We start from the raw sequence: 12,423 nt of genomic DNA on the forward strand, positions 1-12,423 counted from the left end.
CATTCGATAAATAATTCTGAACATATTAAAAGATGTATCCATTTCTAGAAGAGTAGTAAAATAGTTACTTACTATTTCCAACTACAGAGCAATATTCTTTTAATATTGCACTACTATGTACTATAATATTGGAACATAAAACAATTAAAACATTATACGATTTCCTGTTAGATATCGCATATTACAAGTTTCTTAATTTTTCTTGAATTCTCTTATGCCTGCTACACATTTTGCAGCAGCTAATAAACTCTTGTAACTTGAAAACTGTATTCAAAATGGCAATTGTTAAGGAACAAGACAATGATTTACTTTCAGAACATGTTGATAAGCTATGGTTTTTGTATGGTAATTATGATGATTAGACTTCAGTAAGATATTATGAAAATATAAAGTCTGTACATCCTTATATGAGTGCAGAACTCTGTAAATATGGCTATCATTATTGTTTTGTTTTACAGCATGATAAAAAAATAGGTCAAATTATTGGAGATTTTGTAATTAATTTAAATAATTAATTGAATTAATGAAAGTATATCATAATTTTAAATAACACAATATTTGGAAAAATTAATTTCGTTATCAAAAAATTGTCATACTTTCTAATTTGTTAATGTTTATAATAACAAATTAATTTCTAACAAAATTTGAAAATCTTTCATATGATAAAATTTATTTGCATAATTGAATACCAAATTTAGAGAATTAATAGATTGTATCTGTTGTTTGTATTAATATATTATTTTCATACAACAGAAATTTAAATAAAAACTAATAAGAAGCCGTAAGAATTAGTATTAATAAATTAATTAATTGTACTTCCAGAGTGAAAATTCTGGAGGTTTAGTCGTATTTTTGATCAATTATAATGTTACTATTAACCATTATTTTTAGTTTATGGAAAATTTACACGTATTTATTTGTTAGAATAGTTAAAAATATATTTATAAATATGTGTGTACAAACGCACAAAGGATGTTCTATAAAATACATGTTTTTCTTCTTTTATATAAATGAATGTGAATACAATCATTTTCAATGAAATAAAACATGGTAAAGTAACTTCTAAAATTTGAAATTAACCGCTAAAATGAAGATTCGTGTTTGTTTGTTCTCAACATTGATCGAGTGACGTATAATAAACTGATATAATATCAATTAAAACGTAAAGACAATTCAAAGGAATTAGTTTCGGTTTAGATCTAATATCTGGCAACATTCATTTACTCGTTTATATAAAAATAAGTAGCGAGAATCGACGACCGATTGAAGCTCTTTAGTAGCAGAGTTCATTCAAAAGATGTCACCACAATCGGTAGCGACAAACCTGACATCTTTTGAGTTCATTATATTTAACGTTTACAGTTTACAACTGGCAGTTTGTAGCCTGCAGGTTGCAGTGGTGTATCTCGTGTAAGGTTAAAGTGTTTTAAGTGTTGTATTTGTTTATTATTTGCGTAGTTGTTAAGTGCTGTAATTTCGGTCAAATATTTCTCATTTCAATTTTTCTTAAAACTCGGACTTCGCGATTCAATATTGAAATTTATTAAAATGTTGCGTGCAACCACTTTGCTACTTGTTATTTGCCTCAACGCGGGGTTATCCCATGGTGAGTAAGATTCCCTGTGATTTAGTCATGTATTCTATGAATAATTTTTTTTTATGCAGTCTGATGCATACTGGGACCTTAATCGCTATAGATCGTAACTATTAAAAACAGAATGTTTTGCATTTCAATTTTGATTAATACATTGCTACTATTCTTCTACCTGAAGATTCTTTTTTGTTTCCACGTTATATTTGAGGTGGATAATGATGTACAATGAGTGTAAAAAATATTCGCACAGCTTTTATTTAGAATTACGATATATACAGTAAACAAACAACGATCTTGTTTGAACGGTATTTACCGGTGTCAGTATATTCGAAACCATTGTTACGATTAGTAGTGCTTAAAATTAAACAGTATTAACAGTTATAAGAGGATAATGGATTAGAGAAACGTACAAACTACCGTGGAGGGTAGAAAAATAATCATAAATTTACACAATCAATACACGATCTTCAATTCAAAATATAATTAATCGGTATGGATCACGTAAAATAGCGAAAAACAATTTTGGAAGCGAACATCCGCGAAAAATTATTCAACAGATCGAACGAATTCTTGAAACACATAATTGAAAAAAATCCTAAACTATGATAATATGAGTTTAATAATTTTATAAATGCCAACATTTCAAGTAGTTCTGTTCGAAATATTTTACGAACACATGGTTATTATGGCCGAGCAGCACGCAGGAAATATTTCATCATTGACCAAAATAGAAGATTTGAATTCGCGAAAATTTACAGAAATAAAGACATAGAGTATTGGAATCGCATAATTATTACACGAAAGTAAATTTGTTATTTTTTGCTCTGATGGACATTGTACTGTATTGAAAAAAAACCAAGAGTAAAATGTTCAAAATTTACAGCCAAGCATAAAGCATGGTGGTGAATTTGTGTATGTTGGGGTTGAATGAGTGTTGTTGGTGTAGGAAAATTACATTTTATAGATAATGTACCATCATATGTGTATTCATATTTTAAAAACACATTTTTATGTCAATGCAAAAGAAATGGGACATAAAATTAATTTTGTCTTGATGCAAAACAATGATCCTAAGTATGTTACTTGCAATACCAGGATGCAGGATTCTTTATAATATATCATCTTATATGAAAACTTGTGGGATTATTTAGAAAAAAATATAATATTCTTCAAGAGAAACGTGAAAAAATATATTAAGAGAAGAATAATATAAAATTACACCAGATGCTGGTTAATTCGATATCTAAGAGATGCGAGGTCATCATACAGGCAAAAGCAAATCCTACCAAATATTAATTCCTTCTTTAGGTTTAAAAATGTGCAATTGTACGAATGCATTTTATGCAATTATTTCTGACTATGTAAGTTCATTAAAGTAGCTACTACGTGTCATATAGATACTATTTCTCATATGTTTCATCCACTAGAAAGTAATAGTGAATTCTTACGTTACTTTCTCAACAAATAAGAGTATAGTTATGGAAAACTTTATATTTAATTTGAAACAGTTTGCAGCTAGATAATTAAAGGAAGCGGAAGTGACATGATAGCATATCAAGTACTCATGACATATTTTTCGAGAACTTTCCGTATCGTAGTATAATTTCTTATATCCATTATTTTTTACTTTTGTGTATTATTATAACATTTAAACAAGAAAAATTACAATTTTAATTGTCTTTCTTTTAAACTGATTTTTCTCAAACTGCTGAAATACTAGATGTATTTTATTTATGACAAACAAACACAGATTTTAAAGTCACTCATTAACTAACTTCTGTTTGCACTTTATTTGTAATTCATTGGTTCATTAGTTAACCTATTGATGGTTTTTGGTAATAAATCAAACGGAATCATTTTTTTAGTTCGCCTGAGTGGTATTAATTGTGATATGGTTTTAAATAAAAATAATTGAAAATAAAATGAAAAATTTACTAAATAACATACTATGACCAATTGGTAGATTAAATTGTGATCGACTGATCAAATAGACCTCATCAGATGAATTTCTGTTTGTGACAGACTAACACCATTGTACCAAGCAAGTTATTTAATTCAATCATCCTAAATTACTTATAAATTGTTTGGTATATGAAAAAATACATAAAACAAAAGTCGTATGGTATTAAGTAGAACGAACAATAACAATAATTAGGTTTTTATTTTACTTTTTTCTTTTCGAAATATGAAGGTGACCTTTAGTTTTTTAAATGGGATTTTATTGTACAATTAAAAGAGTATGGAACCTTCGGTAAAAAATTATTAAAATTATATGTTTGATTAAAAGTTAATAATTACTGAAATATTCTTCAATGAAAGATAAGATGGATATAACTTATGTAAGCGAAGGTTTCGTACAACACTCGTCTGCCTAATCCTCTCGAATTCAAATACGAAGTGTTTAGAAACATGACTAGTATTACCAAAATTATTATGTACATCAACACTAGATTTACGGGCATTGATCGTACATATACATATGTATTTATCGATACCTTTCATGTTGACGATTACCATAAAATACGATTTTTCTTTTAATTAGAATATATGTATATTCATGCCATTACATCAATCAAATTCAACATAAGTTGTTAAAAAATAATATTTACGCAATTTTTAATATGGAATCTGACATCCGTCAAATTGACGGCTTCTAATAGTGAAAAGCATGAAATGAATGATCCTTGTCTATAGTGCATAGTATAGGGAAAATTCTGCGCGAGTAAAACGTTTGTACGCGGAATATTACAGTTGTTTTTACTGCTATTAATCACAATCCGCATATCAGCATACAGCAAATATAATTGAAATTATAGTACAAGGGTTACAGGAAAATTATGACTACGTACAAGTATACATGCATGATATACATTTAAACATATGTATATTTATTATATTTTATGAAAATATATGATAATTTTAGTTTGACGCGTCCTTTTTTGCATTATTTTTTTTAATATTTTTGTATGGTGTCAATTTTTTCTCCACATTTAATTTTAAAACGAATCTTCTTAAGTATTAAAAAAACAAAGTTACTAGGATTCAGTCTGGAAAACATCTTACAGTTAAAATCGTACAATATTAAAATCCGCATTATTTTTCATGGGGAACCCCTAAAAACAAAGGAAAATTATGAAACATGTAAGCAATAGAATCGCATCGTAAAGTCGAAAATCAAAATTAAAATAGGAAAAGAGTAAAAATGAAGCAAACTACGATAGAAAAGTAATTAATTGTAAGAAATGTTGAAGATGATAAAAGTTATCGCGAAATTAATTTTAATGTATGTATTGTTAACCATAGAAGGATTTATGTCGTAAAAGATCGTCATTTGTAGCAGTAGAAAGACCGTGACTTCAGAGAACGCGACGACTACGATAAAGGTCGAGATAAAACTGCATACAATCGAAACCGTATACTTTGAGGGACAATAGTACAAATATACAGGGTGTTCGGCCATCCCTGCGGAAAATTGTAATGGGAGATTCTAGAGACCAAAATAAGACGAAAATCAAGAATATCAATTTCTTGACTGAGGTCTCGTTAAAAAGTTATTAACAATTAAATTAAAAAATTTTAAATCGTTTTGGATAAATTATTTTCGGTTGCAGGGGTCAATTACAATCATTTTTGGTCATTACACGTACCCCCGAAATCCCACGCACTTTCGAGAAAAAAATTCCTTACCGAAAATCTAATTAGGTGACTGACAAAAAAAAAAAAATTTCAAATCGTTCTGGAAAAATTATTTTCGGTTGCGGGCGTAATTACAATCATTTTTGGTCATTATACATACCCCCGAAATCCTACCCACTTTCTAGAAAAAAATTGGAGAAGATGTGAAATTTTTCGACGGGGGGAAGAAATTTCAAATCGTTTTGGAAAAATTATTTTCGGTTGCAGGGGTCAATTACAATCATTTTTTATGAATAGACATACCCCCGAAATCTTGCGCATTTTCGAGAAAAAAATTCAATACGGGCGGAACTTTAAACCTTAATAACTTTTTAACGAAGCTTCCATCAACAAATTGGTATTCTTGATTTTCGTCTTATTTTGGCCTCTAGAATCGCCCATTAAAATTTTTCTCAGGGGTGGACGAACACCCTGTATATTGTAAGAAGTGTATGTGTGTGTATTGAGAAACCGCTATCGTTGGCGTCGATAGAAGTGTTTAGGCTAGTATCGTTGGTATTGATGAGCGAGGTGTTCAGATTAGGCCGAAATGCGTTGGGGGTTCTGCTCCTCGAACGTGCGAAGGAAAAAGAGTTCTTATCGATGACTTCATTTGTGTATAGTATTAAGCCGCGTCCCCACTGGGTTGGCTTTTGCCAAGAATTGCGTCTACACTGCGTCGGTATTTACCATCTAGCAGGGCCGATCGGCACCTTAAGCACTTCTCGGCAAAGCTAAACAATCTAAAGACCTGCATCGTCTCGGATAGCATGGCTTGAAAAGCCGAATGGCATGCCGACGAGTCGATCGGCACGATGCTTGTAACCATCAAAAGAGATCGTGCCAAGACCGGTAATTAACTTTTGTTGCTGCTGTATTCCCAGAAAACAAACAAAAAAATGCAGAGTGCATCAGTCAAACAGTCTGTTGAGTCCTCAACATACAGAGTTTCATGTCAATTTTATTACAAAAATTAAGGTGATCTTAATTTTTAATCGAATAAAAAGATTTTTGCCAATTTTTTCTTTTACCATTTGTTGTCACATGATTACTGAGTAACATTTATTGGAAAACATTTTGTCAGTTTATCGAGAATGCTTGAAAAAATTGAATTAATCACTGGAGTACATAGAATATAGGGTTAAAGAATAAAACATTAACACTTATTTGAATTTTCTCATTAAATATATTGTTTAAATCAATTATATATTATATTATGGCTACATCTGAATCAGAGTCGGCGGTATTCGTATCTGATTGGAGACGCGATTCATCTATTATTATACAGGGTAAGGCATATGAATAGCCCCTTTCGATGTTCTGACAAAAAATGTTTCATATTGAAGGTAATCAGTATCTAACCGACAATAAATTGCAGTTGCTTAAATGTAAAAATAGATTAATTTCTGACCTGACCAAATTAAGCCCTGACCATAGTCTAAGGATCTTAGCTACTCGTATTTCTGTCAATTCACTTGTTCCGGGAGCTGAACATGTAAACATTGACACCTACTCGAGTTTTCGATCTCGCTATATCGTAGCCCGAACTATACATATGTACAGGGTGTGTGGCCACGCCTGGGAAAAATTTTGAAGGGAGATTCTAGAGGCCAAAATAACACGACAATCAAGAATATCAATTTCTCGACTGAGGCTTCGTTAAAAAGTTGTTAAAAAATTAAATTAAAAAATTTTAGATCGTTCTAAAAAAATTATTTTCGGTTGTAGAAGTCGATTACAATCATTTTTGGTTATTACACATATCACCGAAATCCTACGCATTTTCAAGAAAAAAAATTCCTTACCGAAAATCTAATGCGAGGCTAAAAATGCTTCCCTGTAATTTCATACGTATCTTTAGAACGTCATAACTCCTGAACGGATTGGACGATTTTAATGTTTCACACGGCAAACAACGCGTATTTAGGTGAAGAATATGTAGAAATCGCAAAAATATTCGAAAAGTTGATCCTTGACCCCGCAAAATAAGAAAAATCCCATAAAAATGATCCAATTTTAAAACAGCCATAACTCGTACAATAGTGAATATATTTCAATGAAACTTTTTTCTGAAGTAGTGCTTATGGGTACCTACAAAAAAGTATTAGATAACTTTTCTGTGGGGCTTCAAACAAAATTACTAAAAATCAAAAACGAATTTTTAAGAAAAATCGACAGGGAGCAGGTGCCTAAATTTTTCGGCGAAATTGAAAAGTCTCAAATCGTTCTGAAAAAATTATTTTTGGTCGCGGGGGTCAATTACAATCACTTTTGGAGAATACACATACCCTCGAAATCTTACCCTGTTTCGAGAAAAAAATTCGTTACCGAAAATATAATGTCTGATCATGAATGAATGATTCTCCTGAAATTTCATGTATTTCAAATCGTCCTGAAAAAATTATTTTCGGTTGCAGGGGTCAATTACAATCATTTTTGGTGAATAGTCATACTCTCGAAATCTTGCGCATTTTCGAGAAAAAAATTCAGTACGGGCGGAACTTCAAACGTTAATAACTTTTTAATGTAGCCTTAGTCAAGAAATTGATATTCTTGATTTTCGTTTTATTTTGGCCTCAAGAATCTTCCGCTAAAATTTTACCCAGGTGTGACCGAACACCCTGTATATGGGAGTTCGGGACAAAACTAATAACTCCTAAACTATTCGATTTTCGACCTAAAGCCTCTAATACTTTTTCGAGAGGGTACAAAGATTTATGAAAAACAAAAAAAAAGTACAATTTTACTAAAAAAATTAAAGTGATCTTAATTTTTTATTGAATAAAAGAATATTTATAATGAGTAAAATCAGCACCATTTATGAAAGATATTTTGCGTTTCACTATTGATGGTATTAGAAAGAAATGGTTTTGCCACGTAGCCGTGCATGGCAGTGCCAATCTGCAAATGCTGAGTCGTGCCGACGTAGTGGAGATGCAGCTTTAGATAGATAGGAATCGAGAAGGTTTGACTTCGACTGCAGAAAGTCACTCTGCGTCGAACTCTGGTCGAGAGTAGTCATTTATGGTTTTTCACGTTTACGTCTTATGTCCTTTTTATGTTCTTTGTGCGAAATAGTTTTAGTAACATTAAATAATATAATTTATATTGTAAGGATCCTTGACATCCTTACAATATGGAAATATACTTAATATATACTTTAAACTATTAGATCAATAACAAATTGATGAATATGTCCAGAAGAATATTTATTATAAAAATAATTAATCGATGACTGTAAAACTGAACTTCATTAAAATTATGATTTAACAACGAATAGTTTGAATATTTTGTATATCTACTCTTTATATCAATATGAACGTGTATGCTTCTAGATATACTTTCTCCAAGTTTTTTACATTGTTTAAGGCTAATTGTTTCATTTTTCCTTACATTTTCCCATAATAATGACGAAGTTGAGTAGATTTCGTCAAAATCGGTAATTTTATTTTTTAATCAACTCCAAAGATTTTCAGTACAATTTAGGTCAGGCGATTTCATTGACCAATTTATGACATAAACCCTTTATTTTAAAGCCACGATTAAGTAACACGCGACTTATAAATAGATATAAAGAATTCAAAACTTCCGAAGATTGATCCGATGTGGTCGACCAAGCCAGTTGTACAGTGAGTCACAGTCAAAATCGTACACCAGATATCAGAAAATGTTTCGTCTCGTTAAAAAGTTCAGGGATGATTTGGAAAAAAAGATTTAATGGATATACAGGGTGTTTGGCCACCCTAGGGAAAAATTTTAATGGAAGATTCTGGAGGCCAAAATAAGACGAAAATCAAGGATTCTAATTTCTTAATTGTGTGCTTCGTTAAAAAGTTATAGAAACATTTCCGGCCACACAGTATATTTTCGGTAAAGAATTTTTTCTCGAAAGTGCGTAGGATTTCGAGGGTATGTGTAATGACCAAAAATGATTGTAATTGACCCCCGTAACCAAAAATAATTTTTCCAGAACGATTTGAAATTTTTTAATTTTGTCGAATTTAGGCACTCACCCCCCGTCGGTTTCTTAAAAATTCGTTCTTCATTTTTAATAAATTTGTTTGACGTCCTACGGAAATTTTCGTTCAGTACTTTTTTGTAGGTACCCATGAGCTCTACTTCCATACTAAATTTCATTGAGATACGCTCACTATCGTAGAAATTATGGACGTTTGAAGATTGGGCCATTTTTATGGGGTCTTTCTCACTTCACGGTGTTAAGGAACAACTTGTTGAATATTCTTGGAATTTCTACATATTCTTCACTAAAATACGCATTATTTTTTTTTGAAACTTTAACACTAAACCTACCGCGACCGGTCAAATGATCGTTTTTAAAATTTCGTTTAGAATTTCTAATACACAATATTATTTTAGCGCTATTTAACTTCACGACTTTTCTTATAAAAGCGGCAAAACCTCCCCTTTAAAATGGTTTTTGGTTTTTGTCGATCCGACTTTCCGTTTTCGAGATATCGTAATTTATGTAAAAGGTAATTTTTTAAATTCCGCTCTCGGCCATAGAAAAGGCTATTAACGCGCATTAAAAATACTAAAAACTTTAGACGTGTGCAGTTCCGAAACTACTAGTGTTTTATTAATAATTGAACCACTGTTAGAAGCAGCAAAGCCTCCCCTTTAAAATGGCTTTTGGTTTTTCTCGATCTGACTTTCCGTTTCGGAGGTATCATCGTGTAAAGACAATCGTAATTTTTAAAATTTCGCTACGTCTGACTCTCCGCCTTATGAAAGCCTATTATCGCGTATTGAAAATACTAAAAACTTTAGATGCGTGCAGTTCCGAAACTATTAGTGTTTTATTAATTATCGAGGCATTGTTAGAAGCGGCAAAGCCTCCCTTTTAAAATGGCTTTTGGTTTTTGTCGATCCGACTTTCCCTTTTGGAGATATCGTAATTTATGTAAATGGTAATTTTTTTAATTCGACTATCTCTGTCTTCGTCTAACGGAGTCGGACCTCTTTGTCGCACGTGCTTGGTGCTGACCTACCCCGCGTACGTGACTGTCGTGACCTAGTTTCGGCGTAGTATTTCCAAGAATTTACTACGTACTGTTTACTATCTACGCGCGCGCGAAATCAATGAACTCGCGAGCGCACAACGAAACGTAAACAAACCGTATCTCCGAAACTAGCCACCGCATCGACTTGAAATTAAAATCGCTATATCTCCGGAACTAATGAAGCTATCGACTCGTACAAACGCTCATTTTAAAGGACTTTTCATCCTTTACCTAGTCATCATATCACCTACTACAATTTTTGCTATCTTCTATGTTTATTTTGATATTTACTTTGACGCTACATACCCAAAGAAGTTTCAACAATTTCTACTGATCGTACGACTAGTGTACGATAAAACTGGACCATAAATTGTTTATTTAATTGAAAATGAATTTAAATACAGGATGTTTGCGTAATTACTAGGCAGCACTTTTTCTTAAATAGTTCTTTTCTCTAGAATTAACTACGGTATCGACTTGGAACAAAATTCGTTTTCAAGGGTGTTTTATCTTCTTTCTGATGAATATTAAAAAACTTTTTCACATAAAAGAAAAGAACATCTTACGAGTAAACATCAAAACACAAGTTTCTATACATATAATGTAAAAATTAGAAGTATGTTGCCTCGTAAAAGGGAAAAAGAAAGATTGGTCATTTGACCGGTCATGGTAGGAATGGGTATACATGCAGAGCCGGTAGGTTTAGTGCTAAAATCCTCCAATCCGTTCAGGAGTTATGATATTTTAAACATTTGCATGAAATTTCGAGGATACATTTCTGGTCAAAAATTATATTTTCGGTAAATTTTTTGCTCGAAAGTACATAGGATTTGGAGGGTATGTGTATTTACCAAAAATGATTGTAATTGACCCCCGCAACCGAAAATAATTTTTCCATGAATGATTTGAAATGTTTTAGTAACTTTTTAACGTAGCCTCAATCAACAAATTAATATTCTCGATTTTCGTCTTATTTTGGCCTCTGGAATCTCCCTTTTAAATTTTTCCCAGGGGTGGTCGAACACTTTGTATATTGTAAATGTATCTATATTTATTATGTAGTAATCGAAAAACAAATAAACCTTCCTAAATATTAAAAAAACAAAGTTACTAGGATTCAGTCTGGAAAACGTCTCACAGTTAAAATCGTACAATATTAAAATCCCCATTCTTTGTCACGGGGAACCCCTGATAACAAAGGAAAATTATAAAACGCGTGAAAGATTATATTGTTTAGCTCTTTGGCAAGCAATAGAATCGTCTCTCAAAGTCAAAAATCGAAATTAAAATAGAAAAAGAGTAAAAATGAAGCAAACTACGATAGAAGAGTGATTAATTGTAAGAAATATCGAGGATGATAATAGTTATCGCGAAATTGCAAAAATTATTAACAGAAATGTAAGTACTGTCCAGTATATTGTGAAACGATACCAAACTGAAAATAGAATAAGTAATAAGCCAAGACAAACTTCAAACAAGATATGTAAGAAATGATTATTTACAAATGAATCTATAATTTTGTCCATCCTGCACACAGCAGGATTTTTTTCTTAAAAAGGGTAACAATTCATGTAAATATTGCCAAACTTTGTCCTATTACTTTATCTTTCGCGTATTTTTAGGTAATCTTGCAAAAGAAAAAAAGCAGTAGCTCTAACCACAGCAATAAATGATCTAAAAATGAAGTCAACTTATAATATTGGCCAGCATGTATACATATCTATCAAATCCAGTTTTTCAAATCATCACTAAACTTTTTTACAAGACGAAACATTTTCACTGTACATCTGTATTAGTTAATGACTCACAGTCAGTGATACAAAAAATGTTTTTAGTCCCTAATCAGAACTGGAAGTCAGGGAATAAGCGGAGTGAAAGAAATCCCTTCTTTCGATTTAGTTTAGTTTACTTTTTATAAAAATATCGATTCAAGTAAAATATTTTTATATTTATGTACATCTGTTATAAACTTTTGAAATTTCTGAAATTGCACATTTATACAATTTTCTCATTCATTTATTATATTAAAAAATTTATGAATGTAGGTACAGGTTTTTGCAATTTTTTCATACAAGTTACATACATTTTATAAGTCCATCAAAAATTTTTTAAAATATTGTTACGAAGCTATGA

At 31.2% G+C, this 12,423-nt stretch overlaps 1 protein-coding gene across 3 annotated transcripts in view; it reads left to right on the top strand.

The window, feature by feature from the left end:
• Nucleotides 1-1,355: 1,355 nt before the first annotated feature.
• Nucleotides 1,356-12,423, top strand: part of LOC143341156 (uncharacterized) — a 33,319-nt gene continuing 22,251 nt past the window's right edge. The window contains exon 1 of one of the 3 annotated variants that reach the window (XM_076763876.1): nt 1,356-1,606. In XM_076763876.1, coding sequence (XP_076619991.1) covers nt 1,549-1,606 — 58 coding nt within the window. In that variant the 5' untranslated portion in view covers nt 1,356-1,548. The remainder of the gene's footprint in view (nt 1,607-12,423) is intronic. The other 2 variants (XM_076763878.1, XM_076763877.1) reach the window with 2 other exon arrangements.

The sequence above is a fragment of the Colletes latitarsis genome, chromosome 4, assembly GCF_051014445.1.
Source record: "Colletes latitarsis isolate SP2378_abdomen chromosome 4, iyColLati1, whole genome shotgun sequence".
NCBI classification, from domain to species: Eukaryota; Metazoa; Arthropoda; class Insecta; order Hymenoptera; family Colletidae; genus Colletes; species Colletes latitarsis.